Here is a 20914-nt window from a genome sequence, read left to right as displayed (position 1 = left end):
TTTTGTGCATACTCTCAGCCTGAATACAAAGATGGGACAGTATTTCTATATATTTTCCTGTTCACTTTATTTTTTTTTTTTTTTTCAGGCCAGTCATTACCCACAACCAAGGCAGGGCCTGTGTAACCTAATGCTTATTTTCTCAGTTCTTATTTGTTTCATAAACTTGGAGATGTTTTGGCATCCCTTCTTTGGGATGAAGGGTGTTTGTGGTGTGACTTTCCCCATCCATGGCCTCTGCAACTTCTCTCACCTGTGCTGTGCATGTGGAACAAGGTCAAAAACAGGAACTCAAACATATACTCTAAATACAGAGATTCTTGTTTACAAATACTGTCTTTTAAAGATATAATTTAACCTAATTCTCCAAACATTGGGAAAAATCTGAATGGATCAAGATGTTCAGTTTTCTGTAGGTGGTAGATAAAAGGGGTGGACACATCAGTGCTCTCCCTGGAGCCCTGCTCTGACCCATCCCAAAAGGATCTCCCCCTATTCCAGGGCCTCTGTGGCTGTGCCTTAAACACTCCTCTGAAACAGCTGAGTTGCACCCTGTGCAAGTGATGACTTTTAAATCAATTTTTCCTGACTGTGCTAGAAATTTAGTGGGAATTAGTGGTATTAGGTGAGGCTTAAGAATTAGTGTTTTCACAGCTTTGAATTCAGATGCAGAGTAAACAATGAGCTGCATTTTAGCTTAACATCTTCACTTGTGGGGGACATATTAGAAAGATTAATTACTGTCCCCAGGTCTGTGCATATGCTGCTGTCCTGCTGGCTGGGTGCAGGGGATCTGTGGTGCCAGGTCTGCACTTGGACAGACCCGTGGTGCAGAGAGGCTCATAGGTACCCTCAAATTAGTCATTCTTTGCCATTGTAGACACCCCAAGGTGTCTGAAATGCTGGCCTGGGGCTGGCTGGTGTCACACAGAACCTGCAGGATGCTTCTTTCCTGCAGAAGTATGGTGGAAATGTATGAAAGAGATCCTAGGACATCTTGAACGGCTTTGTTTCAGCAGTGGGATCCCATCTGACTTCTCTCAAGTCTCAGTTTACCTTCCTCTGAAGTTACTCTTCCAAGGTGCTGCTCGTGGTCTGCTTCCTTGGTTGTGTCAGCAGATCCCTGAGTGGAAAGCAGGGGAGCAGTCACAGTGCTGAGTGCTGTCCTGAGTTAAACCAGAACAGCCCCGGGCTGAATTGTTCCCAGGGGATAAACACTGCAGGAGAGAGGCACCAGCTGTGGCTGAGCTGCTGGGAACTGTGCTTAATTGGGCGTAAAGGAAGAGCAATCTCTGTTTGACAGTCAGGGTTCAGTGGACCTTTCACTGGGGGCAGCTGCAAGCTCAGGCATTCCTGTTGTGTCCCTGTGCCTGCCTGGGTGTTTTCCTGCTGTCCCTAAGCTAAAGAAGCCCTGTTGGGCAGTTGGAGTCACAGAGGGATGAAAAGGCTTTTCCCCACCCCTGGCTGGTGCTGGCACATTCAGCAGGAGCAGTTCCCCAGTTCATCACCTTGTGCCAGTGGCTGACACAAGGCACCTCTAAGGAGCAGGTGGGTTTTTCATGCAGATAATTCCTCCAGCCAGGACACCAGCACTGCTGCAGGCTCTGGAAAGAGGGCCAGGAGGAGCAGCAAGGGCACGCAGTTGGGGGTGAAGGCTCCCTGGTACTTCAGTTACCCTGGGAAGCCCCAGATTTCTTGCATAAAAGAGTGATTGTAGTCAAAGTTTTTCCTTTCTCACCCTGAGGGCAGTGGAGGGAAGCAGCTGCCATCACTTAGTTGCTATTGCAGAGTCAGAGGGTTGTTTAACTAGGCCAGCACTGTTGGGGGGGTGAGGATGCTCTTGGTGGCCACTGGCAGGACCAAGTCTGAGAGACAAAGCAGTGGAAAATGCACTAACTCTTCCTGAATAACGAAAGCTGTTCAAGGAGTTAATGAATTAGGGTGCCATCCACCTCCGAGGTTATAAAAGTTGGGAAAGGCAACCTCTGAGATGCAGTAGGAAGAGGCAGATTTACTTTTCCAAGGCTAGGCTGCATTTATTAGGGGAAAAAATATTGCTGTTGGACATGGGCAATATATTAAAGGCAGGGCTGTCTCTGACAATGACAAAATGTTATTTACCACTGCAGTGTGGTCACTGAATTTTTACTTTTATATATAGGATTTTGTCCTTAACAGTTGCATAGCTGAATAAAAACTGAGAATATTCAGGTCAGAGCTGCCTGTTAACCTCCTAATTTCTGAGGTTGATCAATTGATTAATAAAGACCAGTCACAGCTGAGATGATGGGAAAAGGGTTGTAATAATCCAGAGAAGGGTTGACTTAATCACACATTGATGAGTTGCTGTGAGTGGAAGGTGGGTGGTCAGAAAAGAGCCTTTTTGAGCTCATGAGAATGGACTTCTGTGTAAGACACAACCCTTTGGGCCATTAAGAGTGCTTTGGATATTCTCCATGTACTTTACATCCCCCTACAACTGGGAGGTTCCCTGTATAGCAGGGGTTTAATGAACCAGCTGGTGATGATCCCCACAACTGGTTTGCTCTCCTTCATAAAGCAAGATGCAGCTGGGGGATGCTCAGAGTGAAGGCAGTCATTGCTTGCACATCACCACCAGAAGCTGCTCAGGAAGGTGGAGCTGGATTAGCTGAAGATGAGGAGCTGGCCAGTGTTAACTCTCCCTGAGTGGATGCTCTCACTCAGAAGTAAAGGGACATGTAGTTCCCTCTAACCATTAAAGAGTTCCTGTCCTTGCCTGGGGATTAAACTGACTTGGATTAAGGCCAAAGTACTTCTGAGCAGGGGCATCCTCAGTGGTATTTAAGGCACTTTAAGTTAACACATTGAATTATCCTTTTTTTCCACCCACAGTGCCTAACCAAAGCAGGACAGGAGATGAGAGGTGACTGTCTCTCTCCTGGTGTGCCTGCAGCTGCTCAGAGGTGAATGTCACTGGCAAGTCCATGGCCTTGCAGTTTCCATCCTGCATTGTCCCTGCACTGTGCCTGGGAGGCCAACAGAAACACTTTCCAGCAAGTGCTCAAGCAAAAAAATTTCCAGCTCACTTGGGAAGCGATAATGTTTTAGTATGGGCTCTATAAACCCAGCCAAAAACATTCCTCATATTCCAGCAGTCACCTTGCTCTGAAGTTCCTGCTGTCCTGCTGCTGGTCCTTTAGCTAAACTAAAGACATATGGGCTGCAAATGCTGCAATTATGCCTCTGATCACAGCACAAAGCCTTAAACCTCAGAATGACAAAGAGGTATTCGACTGAGGAAGTCTATTTGTTTGCTGTTAGAAAGAGTCAGGATTTTTCCTAACCCCGGACTGCAGTGTTGATAAAACAGGCTGACTTGGGAGACACCTCTAGTGTATATTAAAGTAAAGCCAATCTCTGTAATTAATGGGATGATAAATCGAGGTTTAATTACTCAGAAGGCACCTTGGGTGAAAGATTCATGGTAATTGTTGTGTATCCTCTTGAAGGATTCACAGTACTGGCAGCTCCCTTTGTAGCAATAAAACACAGGGTGAGTGGCAGGCAGCCTCCCAGGATCTCTCTGATAGGGACTAGTCCAGTTAAGGTAGCAAATGCAAAGAGGCAGAGGTGCTCTCCAGGCTTTTTATCACAATAAAAGCCTCTTCCCAAACCTTGAGGGATTCCTAAGCAGTGTGTCAATTTGAGATCAAAGCACTTACCTCAAGCCTCCTCCATTGGAGGAGAGTTCCCTTGTAGGCAGCTTCCTCCTGATGCAACCATACAGAGATGTATTTTGGACCATTTTTCCACTTTATTGCTTTCTGTAGAGGAACACCCTTCTCTTGGGTTTCATGTAGAAAACAAGACGTGTGCATGTGGGGAAATAGATGCTATAGCTTTGAATTTTTGTAATGTATTGTTAAAAAACTGGCTGAGCGAAAGAAAAATCCATCCCACCAAGACATGTCTGTTTTCCTTACTCCCCAGTTTACTATCTTTTAGTCTGCTGGGGCCAGGAGGAGAGGCATCCAGCTTGCTTGTTTCTTGCCTGCTTAATTCACTTTTTAATTAACCTTTTCAATTTACTCCGTTTGGCTAGCACTGTAAGTACAGCACAAGGGCTCTGTGCTGGTGACATATAAGAAAATACCCATTTTCTTCCCTTACCCAGAGCTGAAGAAGCAAGTGGAAAGTGCAGAACTGAAAAACCAGCGCCTGAAAGAAGTTTTCCAGACCAAGATCCAGGAGTTCCGCAAGGTGTGCTACACACTCACAGGGTACCAGATTGACATCACCACGGAGAACCAGTACAGGCTCAGCTCCATCTACGCCGAGCACCAGGGGGACTGCCTGCTTTTCAAGGTAGGTCTGTGCACCCCTGGCTGCACCTGCTGCTTTGGGTTCATGGTTTTCAACGTGCCAGGGTGTATTTGCTCTTTCTCAGTGATTAGACTGGAAAATCGCTGCCCCCTGCTACCTGGCAGAGTGTTGCTCGTGAGGGAAGTAAAGATCCTTTATTCTGTTAAAAAGTAGGAGGTTTGACATCTGGTCTCCCACTTATATATCAAAGTCTGGAGTAAAGAGAAGAGACTCTATATGCATAATACCTCAGGCATCTGGCCTGGCACTTCACCTTTTTATATTATCAGTTATATGCCGCAGTAATAAAACCTTATGTAACCATCAAGGCTCATCATTACTTCACTATGAGATATATGTCCCTATGTTTTTTTACCATCCTCTAGCTTGTCTGCATGTCATCATCTTGTCTTTATGTAAATTGGAATTCCTTTTGAGCAGCAGCTCATCCTGGTGTGTGTGAAGTGCCATTTATGTGAATGGCACAGATGAGCAGCAATAACAGTCTGTCTTCTGTCTGTCTGGTGCTGGGTGGGCTGTGAGCTTGTGGCTTCATACAGGGGCTGTTTTCCTTCTGTGTTACCTCCCAGCTGGCAAAGCTGAGCTGATGCATTAGACAGCTGAGGTGTAACATTAGAAATCACCAAGTCCTGTCTTTAGATTGCTTCGAGTGCCAACAGCCCAAGTTTACAGGTCAGTGGGAGAACTTTCTTCTTCTCCATGGTAAACACAATGGCACTTAAAATCATACCTGCCTCCCTCTGATTCTCCTGAGGGCAAATTTCCTTTAAGAAGGATTTTGGAGGTATTCAGTACAGGAGGGAACTCTACAAGCAGGAAGTGGGGAAGTTCTGTTTCTGCACACCTACAGCTGTGTGCCACATGTGGATGGTTGCCAGATTGTTTCTGTACATAATGGGACAAATGTTTTCCTGTCCTGCAACTTTAGTGGCTCAGGAAAAAAAAAAAAAGCAAAAACAAAACCAAAAAAAAACCCAACAAATACAGTAAGTGAGGGTGTGTATAAGACAGCACCTAGGATCTTCAGTAAAACTAGGCAAATATGCCCCAAACAGTCACATTGCTTGGCCTTAGGAGAGTTCTGGATTACCTGAGGCACATGGCAGCAACAAAAGAAGCTCAGTGCCCAGGAAAGAGAATAATTCTGTTGGTTTTAAGGTGCTGCCATTGAATCCTGAAAGCAGTTCTCTGTTGAGATGGTGCAGTGCTGCTCTAACACCTCCAGAGACCTGTGCTCACAGCTGTAATGTTAAATATCCAATGAATGAAACTTCAGCAGACTCCTGGAGATGTCTGTTGGATGCCATGGCCAGAAATTACAATTGCAGTTTTTTCTGCACCCCAGGAGAGATGGCATGCCTGGAGAAAGTTAAGAAAATGTGAGAAAATTGTATGCTGGCCACATGAACAAGAAGTGGCTGGCATCTCAGGAGCTTGTCACTGGTAGAAGGAAACTCTCCTTGGTGAAATGGCAATATAAATAATTTATATGCAGGACAGGGGATCCTGAAGTACAGATTTCTCTCTCTACACATTCTTCTTGCTCTCTCTTCTTCACTTGAGTGTTTATCCCGAGTATGTCCCAGGGCTGGAGGTGAGTGTCACCAGGTGAAGATCTCACATTTCTTAGAGCCAAGGGTGGGTCATTTATTGGTTCTTGGAATTTCTCATCCTCTCTTACCTCACCACCCTCTCCAGACAAGAGGAGCAGATTTGTTAACTTCAGCATGAATTTAAAAACTTCAGACTCTTTCTCCCTGTTCAGTAAATTGCAGACAATTCCCACTGACTGCAGCTTTGAATAGTAGTAGAATATAAACAACAAATTATTTCCTTGCTGAGTCCAGGCAGCTGGTTCTCATGTATGTATGAAGGCTTGAATCCTGACTATAGCTTCCAGCAGGGTTGTGTGTTTATGCTGTGGAATTTCTGAGCCATAGCAGACTGTGGGTGTTTGTGTGCATTTCATTAACCCAGAGAGGTCACAAAGCATGGAAGCTATTTGTATTTATTCTATTCAACCAGTTTATGGAACAGGGTCCATATAATTAAACCAGAGAAGTCCCTTGGCACTTTACAAGCTTCTGTAGTTCGGCTGTAAACTTTAAAAGCATATTTCAGTAGCACTGTTGGTGGCATTTAATTTTAAGTGAGGGATGCAATAGGAGCTCCTGTAGTGTAACCCCTTCAAAGCTAAATGAAGATGAAAGATGTTGGTTTTCCTGGCCAAGGTGTGCTGTTACTATAGTGGAGCTTATTATCTACCTGCTGTATGTGTCCAGCCAGTTTGCTTTAATTGGGATTACAGCTCCAGTGAACGGGTTAATCACAGTGCTGTGCTGGGAATGTCAATGACTGCATCTATAAATGAGCACTGAATTCCAATGAAACCATACCAGTATTTATTGGTGATCCCTATCAGTGCAACAGATGAGCTCATCAGCTTGAAGGATGTCCCAGTGATTTTCAGCCCCTCTGTGAGTGCTTGGGCACAAAGGCACATCTCAGACTTCACAGCTCGCTCCCGTTTGTTTGCTCCTTTTTATTGTTTCAATTAAACACTGTGGAAAGGCTGTTACAGATTCCTTACCAGGATTTTAGATTCTTATGATTTTTTTTGTGGGCTGTAATGCATTGTAGCTCCTGGGGCACTTGACAGTTTCGTATTCCATTCCTGTTGCTGCTCCAATAGATGTGTCCAGCCATGGCACACACTTTGTGATGCTTCACTGGTGTGTCTAGACCAGCCCACCCATCAGACATCCAGGAGCTGCCTCAGCTCCCTTTGTAACAAGCCATTAAAGATACCTGTTAAAACAAACAATCACTGCTGAGGAGCCTCCAGATCAGTTTATCCAGCTCGGAATGAGGAGGTGGCAAATCAGGCTGTCATTGCCTGGCCAGGAGTACACTGTGCTGTTTATCCTTGTCTCTGGCTGGGTCCTGAATGGGTATAAGGAAATGAGGTCTTCAGAAAGGCAATGACAATTGTTTTAGACAAAGAAAGTCCTTCAGTAAACAGAAAGACTGGTCAAATTTGAAGAGGAGATGATTTGGAGACACTTGTACAAATGAACAAACAGTGGAAAGAAATTACATCTGAGGCTTTTTTCTTTTTGTGTGCCTAAGGACACAGTCCCAGCCAAAGCATTTGAAGTCAATCAATTTAAAAGAATAAGAGTAGAAATCCTTTTATTTGATAGGCCCTATGGCTTCAAGGAACTACTAAGAGCAGGAGGCCACTGCATTGTCTAAAATGTTAAGATATCTTTGTAGACAAATAATAATATCTAGTTTTACATTAAATATGTACATTTACCCAAAGTAGGGACACTCAGAGCTCTCTGCTTGGAGGTGGAAAGGCAACTCCTTACTGTAGAGATATGGAAGAGAATCCCCCTTCATGCTACTTGGTTTTTTTTTTTTTTTTTTTTTTGCTTGGGTATGCATATGATTTTGGTGCTTCTGTACTTGGCAACATTCAAGTCCATCCTCTGGAAATGGGACTAAAGACTTGAGTGAAGAAGAGGGAGCAATCTGGTCTTGATTATTCTCAATGCTTCAGGTAAAGTGTTTCCAGTGTTGCAGCATGAATGTGGGGCTGGTCACTTTGAAAAGATCCTGGGCTGAACAGGTCATCAGTCTGATCTTGTGTAATTGTCAATGTTTGCAATCTTTCTGGGGTCAGATTCCTCTGCTTTCTTAAAAAGGAGTGCTCAGATTTCTTGATAATTCATGCCTAAATTATTTGGGTCTAAATTGGTTGGGAAGGAAGTTAAACCAGACACAATGTGTGTCTTTCCAGTGTCACAATGTGTTGTGTATCTGAGCTCATAAATAATCCTAGCCACAAGGCTGCCTTTAGACAGATATTTTTTATATCCTCAGAGCTTAGTCTTGCAGAGCACAGAATTCTCTCTGCTTCCAGGTCCCACCCGTGTTGTTATTTTCTGTCAAAATTATCAAATGAAAACCCAAACTCCAGCAGTATTTCACTGAAGAGCATCCCCAGGTTGATAGGTTGTATTCCTTGAGAGAGAATACCCAAGATACCAGACAGCAAAGAAAACCAGAAGCATCTTGACATGGCTTGAGAATGTGACCTGCTCCAGGGCTGGCACTTCTTGCTGCACAACAAAACTTTTATTGGCGTCCTGCTGGATTAGTAACACAATCATAAAATCAAGTAAAATCCACAGCTCTTCTACAACATGATAAAATAAAAAGCTGTGCAAAGCTGGTGTGTGTACATTGACTTTGCACACCTCTTTAAGGAGTTAATACAGAATTGGTTTGCAGATCTGTAAGGGGAATTGTAACCATCAAACTTCAGCCACCTGAAAAGTGAACACTGGCTTCTGATGTAGATCATCGTGGGTGCAGAGGCTGAGCATAAGGGTATAAAAAGGATATGGGATATTTCTTTCCTTTGAAGGGAAGAAGGGTTTGGTGGAAGGACAGACACCACCTTGAACTGCCAAGTCCTCCTTAGCTTGCCCCATGGTTTGGGTACCTTGCTGTCCTCTTGCTTCTATATTGACCAGGTGTGTAAAACACAACAGGGCAGCAGTGTGCACAAGATGCAATAGTTTAATTCTCTTTCTCCAGGAGGGAAATGAGGCTGGATTGAACAAGAAAGAAATTGGAGGCTGTTTTTCAAAGTCAAAGTGATGCTGACAAATTGCTGGCTGAAAGGGGGAGGCAAGACTCGTGTGGTTAAACATGCAGAGAGAATCTGGTCTGCTGAGATTCCAGCACAGTCTGAGCACCAGTCTGGCCAGGGCACACTGGTGAGTGATGTACAGCTCAGAATAAGCAGGATGGTTAATGCAAGGATTACTTTTATTCTCCTGAGTGCTCTTGTTTCATCTTGAAGCTGACAGCACTGATGGGAGCTGTGATTCTTGAGTCCACGTTCTTGGCATACCTGCAGTTTCAGTTTTTCCTCCTCAAGCCTAGCAGAGTGTCTTGGAGAAGCCTGTTCTAGCTGTTTGTTTCTTTTTGTATCTCTATCTTCTCCCCTCTCCTCCTCTTCACCCTTGATGAGTCTCAATGGGAGAAGGAAATCACAGTTTTGATGGAGAGCTGTTCTTCCAGCCGCCGCTTCACACTCCAGCACACACAATCAAAACTAACAATGGGGCTCATCGGTGGAGCAGGCCAGGCAGCAAGAGATTGATTAGGGACTCTAGGCCTCTTTTAACTCCTCATTCTTGTTAATTGCAGGTTATTTCATTTTCATGTTGTGTTTTCAATTTGCCCGTGTGGTTGTTGGAGGCTTGATTTCAGCTCAGCTCCGGGAGCGCTGGCCATTGCTGTGCCAGCGTGGTGCCCTCCTGCTGGATGATTGCTGGGATTCCTGGAAGGGTCAGCAAGCACCCATCCTGGGCTGCTCTAATCAGCAGCCTCTAAAAGCAGCTGCTGAGCAGTCTATGGTGTTGCAGCATCAAATCCTGTGTTTAAACTTCCCACACGTAATTTTCTTTCAGATATTGTAGCAGCCTGTTTTGTGTTAGGACCTAACTTTAATTCTTGCCACTGTCTTCAAATTGCTCTTCTTATGCTTTTTTTTCTTCTTTACACAGTTTCTCTCTTACTGCATATGCTTCCCTGAACAACTGCCTATTCCCTAGTGCACATTAGGGCTTTTTCTTTCTTCGTTTTTAATGAAGCCAGTCATCTCGAGTATACTGGAAAAATCTAATAGGTTTTCCTTTTGACTGCAGAATTTCTGAGCAAAGGCCTGAAGAGGCTGGTCTGAACCTTCTTCCAACTGAACAGAGGGAATGTTCTTTGTCTGCCTCTCTTCCCCACCTGTACAAGGTGGATGATGCTCCTGCCCGTGTCACTGGACTGTTGTGAGAATAAATGGATGGTGCTGGTGGGAGCACAGAGCACCTTTGGGCTGGGAATACCCTCCCCTGTTACCTGCCAATCTGGCACAGTGCCCATTTCCAGTGTGTTGGCACCACTTGCTCCCCTTCCTGCCATGCCAAGGTAGACCCAGGCATGGAGGTAATAAATGTTGGTGATACTGGAACATTATTCTAGTGAGAGTCTTTCCTGACTAGCAGGAGAATGGGATGGGTGAGGCTTTCTGAAAGGTCAGAGATTTGTCTTGCTCATGGGTGCATCCTCTCTGTTGGAGTGACTGCTGTGTTACCTGGTGAGGCAGGTACAAAACCTGTCACTTCACAAAAGCAGGCCTGGTTTGGGACAGGAAACAGGAGGTTGGCTCTCAGATGCCATCTGAGCTTCAGGCTGTCACTGCAATTCCTTTTGTTTTGCATTCATCAGCTGCTAATCACCAAGTTGCTTTTTCCTTCCCTTTGCTCCTTCATTCCCCAAGGACATGGCAGTGCCACTGCAGCATTCCCAGATTTCCCTCCCCACAGCACCCTCCTTGTGCTGGCATGAGCTCTGCCTCTCTTTCTGCACTTCCTTTGGCAAGGAAGGAAGGCACTGAAAAAAGGGCAGCTTTCGAGTTATCCAAACAAATTCTTCACCTGACTTCAGCCCTCTTCACTGTTAGAACTGCTGATGGCCTCATTCAGGTTGTGACAGGCATCAGCCATCCCAGCTGGAGGACCTCACCATCTTTCCTGGACTTCTGGTGTCCTTGGCAGCATTAGATTTACAGTTGTACTCAATGATCATAAACATATTTTCCAACTGAAATTATTCTATGATTCTGCAATAACAATAAGTAACAAAATTACTGGGATACACCTATTTTTTAATAAGTTTGCAATTTATCTCCATCCAAATCCCCTTCATTGAAATATCTCTTGTTTAATGAAACAGCAGAGACAGCTTGTGCTTTCTGGGGTGAGACAGGATCCAGCATCTCACAGCCATACAATTCCTCTACCATCCTTGTGTTTCGTCCACACTTCACAGTCTAAAAGCTCAATTCTTACACGGTTCTTAACCATGAAGGTGGCACAGCATAAACCAGTTAATGTGCTTTCTCTCAAACTGGCTTGCCAGCTTAAGATAAGAGCTCTGTAGGCAGCTGTCCTTCATGGGATCCCAGTCTGTACTGTGTTTGGGTTTTACCAAGACCCTAATCTAAACAGAGCTCTTTTTTTTATGAAACCACTTGTAGAAAAGCAAAAATAATAACTACTGTGAGTGTACCTTCTACTTTGCTCCAAGGCATCCTACACTGTTTGGGGCAGTTACTGCTGGAGAGGGCTGAAGCACATCAGGTATTCAGTTGTGGCATTTCCTGAGAGTTTGAGGCACTTCACAGCATCAGTGAGCCTGCAGCATGATGTGCCACACAGGCTCTCCAGGTCATAGCCCGTCCCATCAGTGATGCAGTGTCAATCCATTAATATTGCTATGTCCATGGGACAGTGACAGAATACAGCAGTGCCCTGAAAATCCTCCTGGAGAGCTTTGTGCAAGCATTGACTGCTGGGATTCTGGTGGATTTCTACCTGACACTACAGAGAACATCACTTGCAGCTCAGCTCCTTATGTTCTGTATACTTAAGGAATTAATGCTTCACATGGGTACAGCTCTAATAATTTAATACTAAGGATAATATTAAGGATTTGATAATGTATCAGCTGTTTTCATTCACATTCATGGAAATGGTAGAAAAACCTCTCCTCTCCTCACATTTGCTTCAAATAGGCGAGTCCATGAATCATTGTAACTCCACACAAAAACCATTCCTGCTGCCCCATGTGAGTGTCAGTGCTATGAGCAGGTAACTCAGTACTGTTTTAGGCCTTTGTATCTAATGTATTTTCTATTTTGCCAGTTGCATGGGAATGTCCTTTGAGGAAGAAGTTCTGAAAAGTATTTTATGTCAAATCTGTCTTATAAGGATTTGTAGCTAAATCACATTGTGGGGAAAGCAGGGAATTTGTGAGCTGAGGATGACCTCCAGCTTTAGTAACTCCCAAGATGATCTTTTGATGGCATCTTTTGCTTCCAGAGGAAAACAAAACAGACTACCTGTATCTTGGGGGGAATACATCAAACTAAAGCTTGAAAATTTTAATTTGTCCCTAATCTGTTTCAGCTAAAGCAGGTAGCTGATAACAGTAGATCTATCTCAGCCATGTTCTGGGGAGCTGTCATAAATTTAAACCTTTAAGCAAAGGGTTTGTCTGCCTTAATGGAAGGCTCTGGGGAGTGTTCAGTGTGCTGGCTGTCACTTTGCATTTCCAGGACACATCCGACCCTGGAGAGGGAACTGTCTGCAGATGATTTTTCTCTGAAGTAGAGAGTGGAGAGCAGCACAAGGTGGGGTTTATAATTGTGTTGGTGCCTTTGGTGACTGCCACATGCCATGTAGCTATGATGAATCTGCAGCAAGGGTTGCCATCAGCTGTCAGTTTGCTGGTCCCTGTGAAACCTCCTGTGTGTGTGTGTGTTGAAAAGGCTCAGCTGACAGTTTCAGGGAGGCCCAGAGGTTTTGGGCATGTGTGTAAACAGCTGTCTCTTGCTGTGCTGCTCAGGAGGGTGTCAGACATCTGTGCATGTCTCTGTCAGGCAGGAATCTCACCGTGCTGTCCTGGGGAAGCACAGGAGCTGTCCTTGGCTTTCTGGCAGTCACTGCAGCCTAAAGTTGTTTTTCTTCATATAATTCCATTAGAGTGATGACAGTTTCAAGTTGGAACAGAAAAAGACCTGATGAAAGGACCACTCTGTAAGTAGGGAAGATAGACAGAGTGGAAGCAGTAACTAGCAAGGTAATAGACGGTGATGGATCTATAATCTCTGAGGCTGCTGTGTGCAGTAAATTCCTAAATAGTGTCCTTTCAGCCCTAACCTATTTATTTGCAAAGTGCTAAATTTAATTTTCCTTAGTCTGCAGGAAAGCAGCATCCCAGGAATAAACCTTTAGCCCAGCCAAGAAGCTGTGCCAAAGTGCTTGTTCCAGCATTTCCATTTCCTCTTCGCTCTGCAAAGCGTCGGGGCCGTGCCCCCAACACGGTAACGCTGGGGCTGGGATGGATCCTGCTCAGGAGCCCCTTCAAAAGGGAAAATTTTAATAGCTGCAGGTTCAGTAAACCACCTGGACTCTTAAGAGCAAGATGAATTAAGCTGTCCTGAGGCTGGCAAATGAAAGCCTGTGAGAGAGCTCCTCCTGCATGTCCTGACTTTCTGTCTGCCCTGTACATGCAGGGCCAAGTGCTAAAGGCTCAGCTCAGAATAACTTCAAGAGTTGAACAGCACATATATTTGGAAATTTCCACAAAGCTGCATCTTGAGGAAGAAAAGCAGCAAGTTTTCCAAGCTGCCAATGCTCTGCACATTCACGCAGCAAAGTTTCAGCAAACGTGGTGAAAAATAGGTTTCTGTGCATTGCTTTTTTGTTCCTGGTAGCACTGTGCAGGTGATACACACAGCATGTGTTCTTCTGGAGAAAAGACATTTGGTTTTTATACACAGCATGTGTTCTTCTGGAGAAGAGCCATTTGGTTTTTCCCCCAAAATTCACAATTCAATAGAGTTTTATAAACTTTGATAAAATATTTCAGGAGCAGCCACACAGCTTCTGAATCCAGGAGTTGGCTTTGAGTCAGCGCTTGGTGTTCCTTCAGTTATCCTGACCCCAGTGAAGTGCAATGTGGGCTGTCACTAATCCTGTTGCTTCAGAGAAAATCAGATCTCATCTTCACAGCTTTGCTATTTTCCTGCCTGTGGAGGATTCTTTTCCCCATGATGGCAGCACAAGCAGTGCTGCTTTGGCTGGTGGGGAGTGTCCTGCCAGTGCTGCCCTGAGATTCCCCTATATTCCCAAGATTTTGCTTCCCAAGGACTCTGTTCACTTTAGCTGTCTTTACTCCACTGAGTAATAATCCAACTAAGCCTTGAAGCAAAATGCCATTGAAAAGGCAAGGGGGGTTTTGTGTATATTTGTTGTATTTTGCTATGTTTTTAGCACCTTAGGAATGATATTGGGATGTATCAATTTAAATACAGCCCTTCCCTGTCCTTCTCTAATCTCAGTCTGGAGAAGGTTCTGAGCTTCTTGGCTCCCTGTGCTGCTCAGAGCTCTGACATCCCTCTCACATTTATTTTAAAATAAATAAAAATAACAGTGCTGGGAGTCGAGGGTGGAGAATTATGCAGGTCTTTTGCCCACTTTTTGCTTTGACATGGAGCTGGTGGGAAGGGTAGCTCTGCTGCAGGCTGGGAAAGGATCTCCCTTAACTGATATTGAATTTGCTGTGGGAGTTTCTGTTTTTCTGGAGTGAGGTGAAATTGCCATCCAGGGGCGGGTGCTGTGTCACCTGCCCTTTCCTTACCTGCTACCATGTTCCTTGAGTCTTGCTCTTCCTGCTGATAGCGTGGGTACAGATGAGAAAATGAATGTTTTTTGTGACTTGTGATGATGTCTTTCTCCGAGAACCTTTCTCTGCTATTCTTTCATTTTAAGCACAGTGTCACAGAAAATTTCATTAGCCACACCAAAAGTCTCTGAGCCTGTAATCAGCCTGTCAGCGAGTGATAGATGTACAGCATTGATTAATATTTTCATTCTTTGGAGATTTTCCCTTACCCAGGGGGTTATGTGGAAAGCCATGAGTACTTGAGCTTTGGAAGAACCTGGGATTCACTCTCTGCAGTGAATACAGAACTGGTAGGGTGTTAAACTGAAATGGCTTCTCCATAAAACCAGAACTTAATCTGCTTAAAACCACATTTTCCTACCATATTCTCCCCCTTGAGCCACGCCTACAGGGAGGCTTCTCATGCAGGGGGTAAGTGGGCAGCACACCAAAGGCCTTCAGACTGCAGAGGGGCATCTCCAGCTTGCCTGAGCTGCTTTCATTACTCAGAGACTGAAATTTTAATCATTGAATTAATTTTTCAGAAACCGAAGTGCAAATCTGTACCCCCAGCAGCATTAATAATGAATGCAGGGAAGAGAGACATTAGGAAAAAGGAGGGATAGGAAATTTGGGGTTGGGGAAGGAATGTTTTTTGGGTGTTATTAATTTGAAAGGTAATGTATGGGTTGTATTTCTTTCTCCCCGGGCCTTTCTCCTTTCTTGTCCATGCTGTGTCCAACAGAGTCTGCTTCATTTCTGTCCAAGGCATTTTTCCAGTACTTTTCCTTCCTGCTTCTCTTTCACCTGAATTTTCTTTTGTGGGGTAGATAGCCAGCTCTGTACACTCAGGGTCCCACTCCTCATCTCCAGAGCAGCTCCTGAAGCTTTTGGGGGATTCTGCTCACATCATGAGGAGAAAAGGAGCTGGGGCTCACCTGCTCTTCAGGCTTAAAAAAGACAAGACCAGAACTAAAACCAGGATGCCAGAGCTTTCTGCTTTGCTTTTGGCTCCTTCCTTCCTCTCTCAAAGAGCACACAGGATTTTTTTTCCCCTCCTAATTAAAAGTATTATATACCAGAAGATTAATTAGAAATGAAAGTGATTTTTTCCCCTCCCTTTTCTGCCTCTGGAAAAGGCCTGTGCCAGGCAACTGCCAGAGGGAGCTGGGATTTCTCCCTTTAATGGATTCCAGGCAATTTGCCTCTGGACAGCTATCTTATAAATAATGAATGTTTGCAGAGATTCTCCCAATTCTCTGTCAGCACAGGTGGTCTTCACTTCCACCATCCCAAACAGTTCTGGAAACCACAGGGTGCCCCCAGCCCTGCAGCAAAGGGGCAATTCCTCACAATTCCCTTCCCTCCTCCTTGCAGGCATCATGAAGACCCCCTGTGCTTATGGATGTGTATCTTTATTTATCTGAAGTCCCATCAAGCCATCACATCCACACTCTGCCATTCCTCCTCCAGCAGGAGGAGGGCACAGCAGTGGATGGGCACATTTCTCCTCGTGGTCTGATGGGCTGACATTCTCCAAAGCTTGTGGGAATGTTGCCAGCAAACAAGACTCCAGCCCAGGTGCACATTGCATGATTGCAGGGCATTTGCAAAGCCTTTGTGCTCCCTTTCCAAGGCTCTCACAGTAGGAGGATGATTCTTTGAATTGTTGTAGTAATCTTTAGAAATGAGGATTTGGTTCAATGGGTGCTCCACAGAGACCAGCCTAGAGGAGAAATCCTCTCCCAGAAGGAAAGCTGTTCTTGGGTTAAAAGCACCCGAGAGGGTTTTATGCAGAGCAGGGGCTTTAAAGTGCCTGTGGTGGTGCAGGGATGAATTCCAGCCCAGGAGGACAACATGGCCTGAGGGTTTCTCTTCACACAGTGCCACTTGCCCAGCTTATTTCCTTTCCATTCAAAGGGAAGTGGTGACTGCAGGCAGATGAAGGTGAAGGTCCCCAGCTGCACAGAGCTCCTGTGGTCAGCAGCCACCTGGTTCAGAGGAAGGCTGGGGACTGCTCCAAGAACCTTTTCTGTGGCTCTAAATACAGCAGCTAATGACACCTTCCACTCAGCAGGAAGAAAACAGAATTACTAAACTTGCAATTTGGCACAGTGGGAGTGTGAGTTTGTCCTGCCAGTTTCTTGTTGCTATATATTTCCAAGACTTTTTTGGTTTTTTTGTATTATTTTTTCTTTTTCTTCTCTGAGGCAGGTGGAATCTACATCGAGGGGTTCACTTTAAGGACACAAATTGTGCATATGGAAGGCACAGCCCCAAAAGGAAAAGACTGATGGCTGCTTATAAGTCATCCAGCATAAAAAGGAGAATGTGCATGTTCCCTGGGAAATGCCACATGTCTTGGCCTTATGAGTAATGTGTAGTGATGTCCCATTAAAAGCCACATTCCCAGTTGGTGTTGAAGGAGAGATATATATTTCCATATAATTTAAATCATTTTGACTTATGGTTTAGGTTTGTGCTAGGCAGGCTGCACAGAGGTTCCAGGAGAATAGTCTGTGAGATGGCTTTGGGGGCAAAAGAAAGAAGACAACTGGAGGCAAGGTTAGAAATAAGTGAACATTTCCAGTTGAGCAGGTTTTTACGGTCATGCTCTGTGGTAATTGAAGGTTTGCTGTTAAATTCTACAAATCTGTGCTGGAGAAGAAAACCTAGCCCCAGTTTGAGATTGCTGCAGTGTGAGGTGGAAGAGCTCTTAGGGCAAGAGGTGATGTTTATAAAGAAATGCAGGGAGCAGTAATGATAGGTTAGCAAGGCTCAGTTCTTTGGGCGCTTTGTAGAGGAGCCCATCATCTCCAGGGTTGTGAAGGTTCATCCTGAAGATGCATGAAAATTCAGATTTATTTCTCCAGCAGTGTCTGAAATGGACTTGTCGAGCTGAGCTTGTCCTAGCATTGTTTGGGGACTGTGGGGTGAAACAAGGGAATACTGTAGAGGTAAAAATTTGCCTTTCTAGTTCCTCTTCTACACCTCTGCATGCCTGTTACCAAGTCTGTGTTTGAGCTGGGGGACAGACAACCATCACAGCTCAGACTGGAGAGAAGTGCTCAAAGCTTATTTCTGCAGCCAGCCCTGGAGCACTTGGAGGAAGCAGATGCCTCGTTTCTGGAGCAGGGACTTGCTTTAATGTTCTTATCAACTGTTTTGCAGTCTTTGTTAAAAGAGGTCAAGGCTCATTCCCCTGGGTGGGGACTTCTTGAGCACAGTACTTATTATTAGGGCAGTACCATATCTTGTAATTAGGGATGTAATTCCCATCTCTGTAGAGAGCCAGCCTGTAGCCTGGGTACCATTTAAGAATTTCATGAGATGAATTAAGCGAGGATGGACGGAGCAATACAATGAATTTCAGCAGAGATCACTCGCCTGAAGTCCTGCAAGTGTTTCAGATGAGATATGAAATGTAAATACCTCCCCTCATCTTCCTTCCCTTTCTTTTTTATAGCAGGCAAGGGGAATGGCATTGTTTTGGGGCCCTGCAGTAGTGACCTCCTGACAACTTGCAGCCTGGTTTGAAAGGTTACATCATTCCCTAGTCCCTGCTGGAGCATCTGGAAGAACCTCTATGTCTTTTTCTGACTGACACTAAAGATTTTACCTGCAAAGGACCTGTGTCTTAGAAAATTGCTGTTGCAGTACATCTGAAGAGTCAGATTTGGCAGGCTTTAAAGTGTAATGTAAGAGATTCTTACTTAATTTAGCATTTTGTTAATTTTACTTTTTTTTTCCTTCCTTGCCTACATGGGTAGCAGTGCTTGTGTTGTTCTGCAGGGAGTTCTACAGTTTATACGCCTTGTATAAAATAATTTACGTAAGTGCAGAATAAATCAATCAAACTTCAAAAAAAAAAAAAGGAAAGCAATCAAGTTTGGGCTTGAAATAAGGAGTAGGTGAAAGGCTGAAAGAAAAGAAGGACAAAGAAGATGAATTGTGAAGAAAAATGAAAACAAAATTGTGTACAGCAGTAAGACAGAAAAAGCAAGGGAAGGCCAGGCATACAAGTTAATGCAATGTATTTTCCCCTGTAATTATATTCATTTGATGTAGATTTGTGCCAGGCACTTTACAGCAGTGTTAATGAGATGAAGGAAGAGCTGATACCCATAGCAGTTTCAAAGATAGGACTTGAAGCTGTTCTCGGTGGGCATGGCTATATTTAGCATCACAGCACACTGGATATAGGATGCCATCACAGTCTTACACCAAGGCTTCTGAAGGAGGATCTCAAAGCACATTGCATCAGTTCCTATGCAGTATTTCCCAAAACATTGAGAGCTACAGTTGCCAGTTGTTGCTGTGTCTGTGCTCATATTTTTGTAGAGCAGAATTTGAGTCAGACGTCCACTGATGATTCTAGTCTTGCCATCTTTATGGAATTCTTCTTCTTTGTCTTCAGGAAAGGGTTTTGCTACCATGGGGTTATCTTCAGGTGTGAGGAGCTCCACAGTGTCTCGAGGGAAGGAAACACTAATTCACCTCTTGAATGAAGCATGGTTCCTCTGCATATTTGCATTTGCCTTCCTTGCTTTCACACATCATCCTCCAGAGGGATGAGAGCTTGTTGCCCTCAGCTTCCATAATCCTGTTAATAACCTCACCCTAATGATGCACAGAGTGCTGAGGAGTCATGCACTGCACTCGTGATTTTTCTGCAGTGCGACTTGCACCCCTTCATCCTGAAGAACAGCAATATAGGTTTTACTGGGAAAAGGGAGAAGAGGAGGATATTCCCAGGGATTACAGAAAATTTACCTTCCCATATGTATGGCTCAAAGAGGCGTAAAGCCATGTGCTCATAGACAGTTATGTTAGCAACGGGTAGGAAAAATGCTCTGGAATTATTCACACAGGCTCCTGGCAGGAGCTCAGAGTTTTGTGGGTTATCCACCAAGGCAGAGATGAGGTGAACAATAGGGGTTTAATTTAGGGGGTGTTTTCCCTGCCTTCAGCACGTCTCTCCAGCTCCCATCTCTGTTCCCTGATTGCAGTGTAATCTCACTCATTACTCTGTGACTGTAACCTCCTCTCCCTATTTCAGCAGTGAAGAACCAGCAGCCAATTTGTGTCCAGAATTAAGGTTGTGACCCTCTCCACTTCCCCTCTGCACTAGGCAGCTGTAGAAGGAGGTACACAAAGGCTCTCTACTAATTGTTAGAAGAATTTCAGACCCTGAGTTGTTTGCTGAGATTTTTTGTAGTTTATTTTGCTCTGTGCAGCAACAATTTTCAACAAAAGCAGAGGATTGATTGCTCCTGGGGTTTACTGTGCCTCCTTTTAAAGGAGCCTGAAAAGGGTGACAGATGGGAGGTAGCTGGTCACTCTTATGATGACAGTGTCCTCAGTGCACTTCACCTGCTCTTTGGGAAGCAACCACCACACCTAGAGCTGTGTGTGGCACTGCCTTTGCTCTGCTGCTGATGCTTCAGGTGAATTGCTTGTTAGAAAAGGCAAAACTCTAGATTTATTTTTGGAAAGGAGGATGGGATTATTCCCCCAGATGAATACAGCTGCAAGTTTGGGGCACAATTGACCCATTTGTACTCGCAAATGTACAACAGCTTTGTAGGTGGTAATAACTTCTGTCAAATTCTTTTTATTTGTCACTTTGAACTATCAGATTATAGAAGAAGCACAAATACTCCTTGTTGGTAGAAAGATGGCTTGAAGTTGCTGAATCATTACAAGCATCTTAATGCAGAAGCAACTAATCTTTTCATCCAGTGCTAGCTTTGGGCTCTGGTTTCCCTCAGGACCTGGATGTTGTAGAGAACAAGAAAATTAGTGCTAAAAAGATTATTTGGCTGTATGTAAAGTAATCCTCCATGCTCCCCACATTTCAGAAGGCTGCTGCTTGCTGTGCTGAAATGTTGCAGTATGGACAATACAGGTAAGATCTGGAGGGGCACCCAAGATGCCCACAAGGACACAGAGGGCACTTCCTGTTGATTTACATTTACTAGAATATGTTGTATGTAGTGCCCAAAACCGTGGGTAATTACATTTTGCAATGAAATTTATGAACATCTGTTCTTCTCCCTTTCCGTGCCAAGTCCCAACCTTTGGGAATCACGTTGTCTCCACAACAGTTAGATAGCTCATTTGCCTCCTAAACTAAGTAGAGGTTGCAAGGCAGGAGAAGAAACCTCTTGGGAAAAGCATTTTTCTTTGAAAACTTCCAGTGTCAGCTGTGCAGGGGAGAGAAGAGAGAGGGAGACGTGGTGGCAAGAGC

General features: G+C 44.5%; 1 protein-coding gene across 4 annotated transcripts in view; it reads left to right on the top strand.

Moving 5' to 3' along the window:
- The window catches only part of MAD1L1 (mitotic arrest deficient 1 like 1), a 345813-nt gene that overhangs the window by 252366 nt on the left and 72533 nt on the right, over positions 1–20914 (top strand). For all 4 annotated transcript variants that reach the window (XM_021539694.2, XM_021539693.3, XM_021539695.2 and 1 more), the window contains one exon: positions 4157–4347. In XM_021539694.2, coding sequence (XP_021395369.1) covers positions 4157–4347 — 191 coding nt within the window. The remainder of the gene's footprint in view (positions 1–4156; positions 4348–20914) is intronic.

This window comes from Lonchura striata, chromosome 16 (assembly GCF_046129695.1).
Source record: "Lonchura striata isolate bLonStr1 chromosome 16, bLonStr1.mat, whole genome shotgun sequence".
NCBI classification, from domain to species: domain Eukaryota; kingdom Metazoa; phylum Chordata; class Aves; order Passeriformes; family Estrildidae; genus Lonchura; species Lonchura striata.
This window is presented reverse-complemented; position numbering and strand designations above follow the sequence as displayed.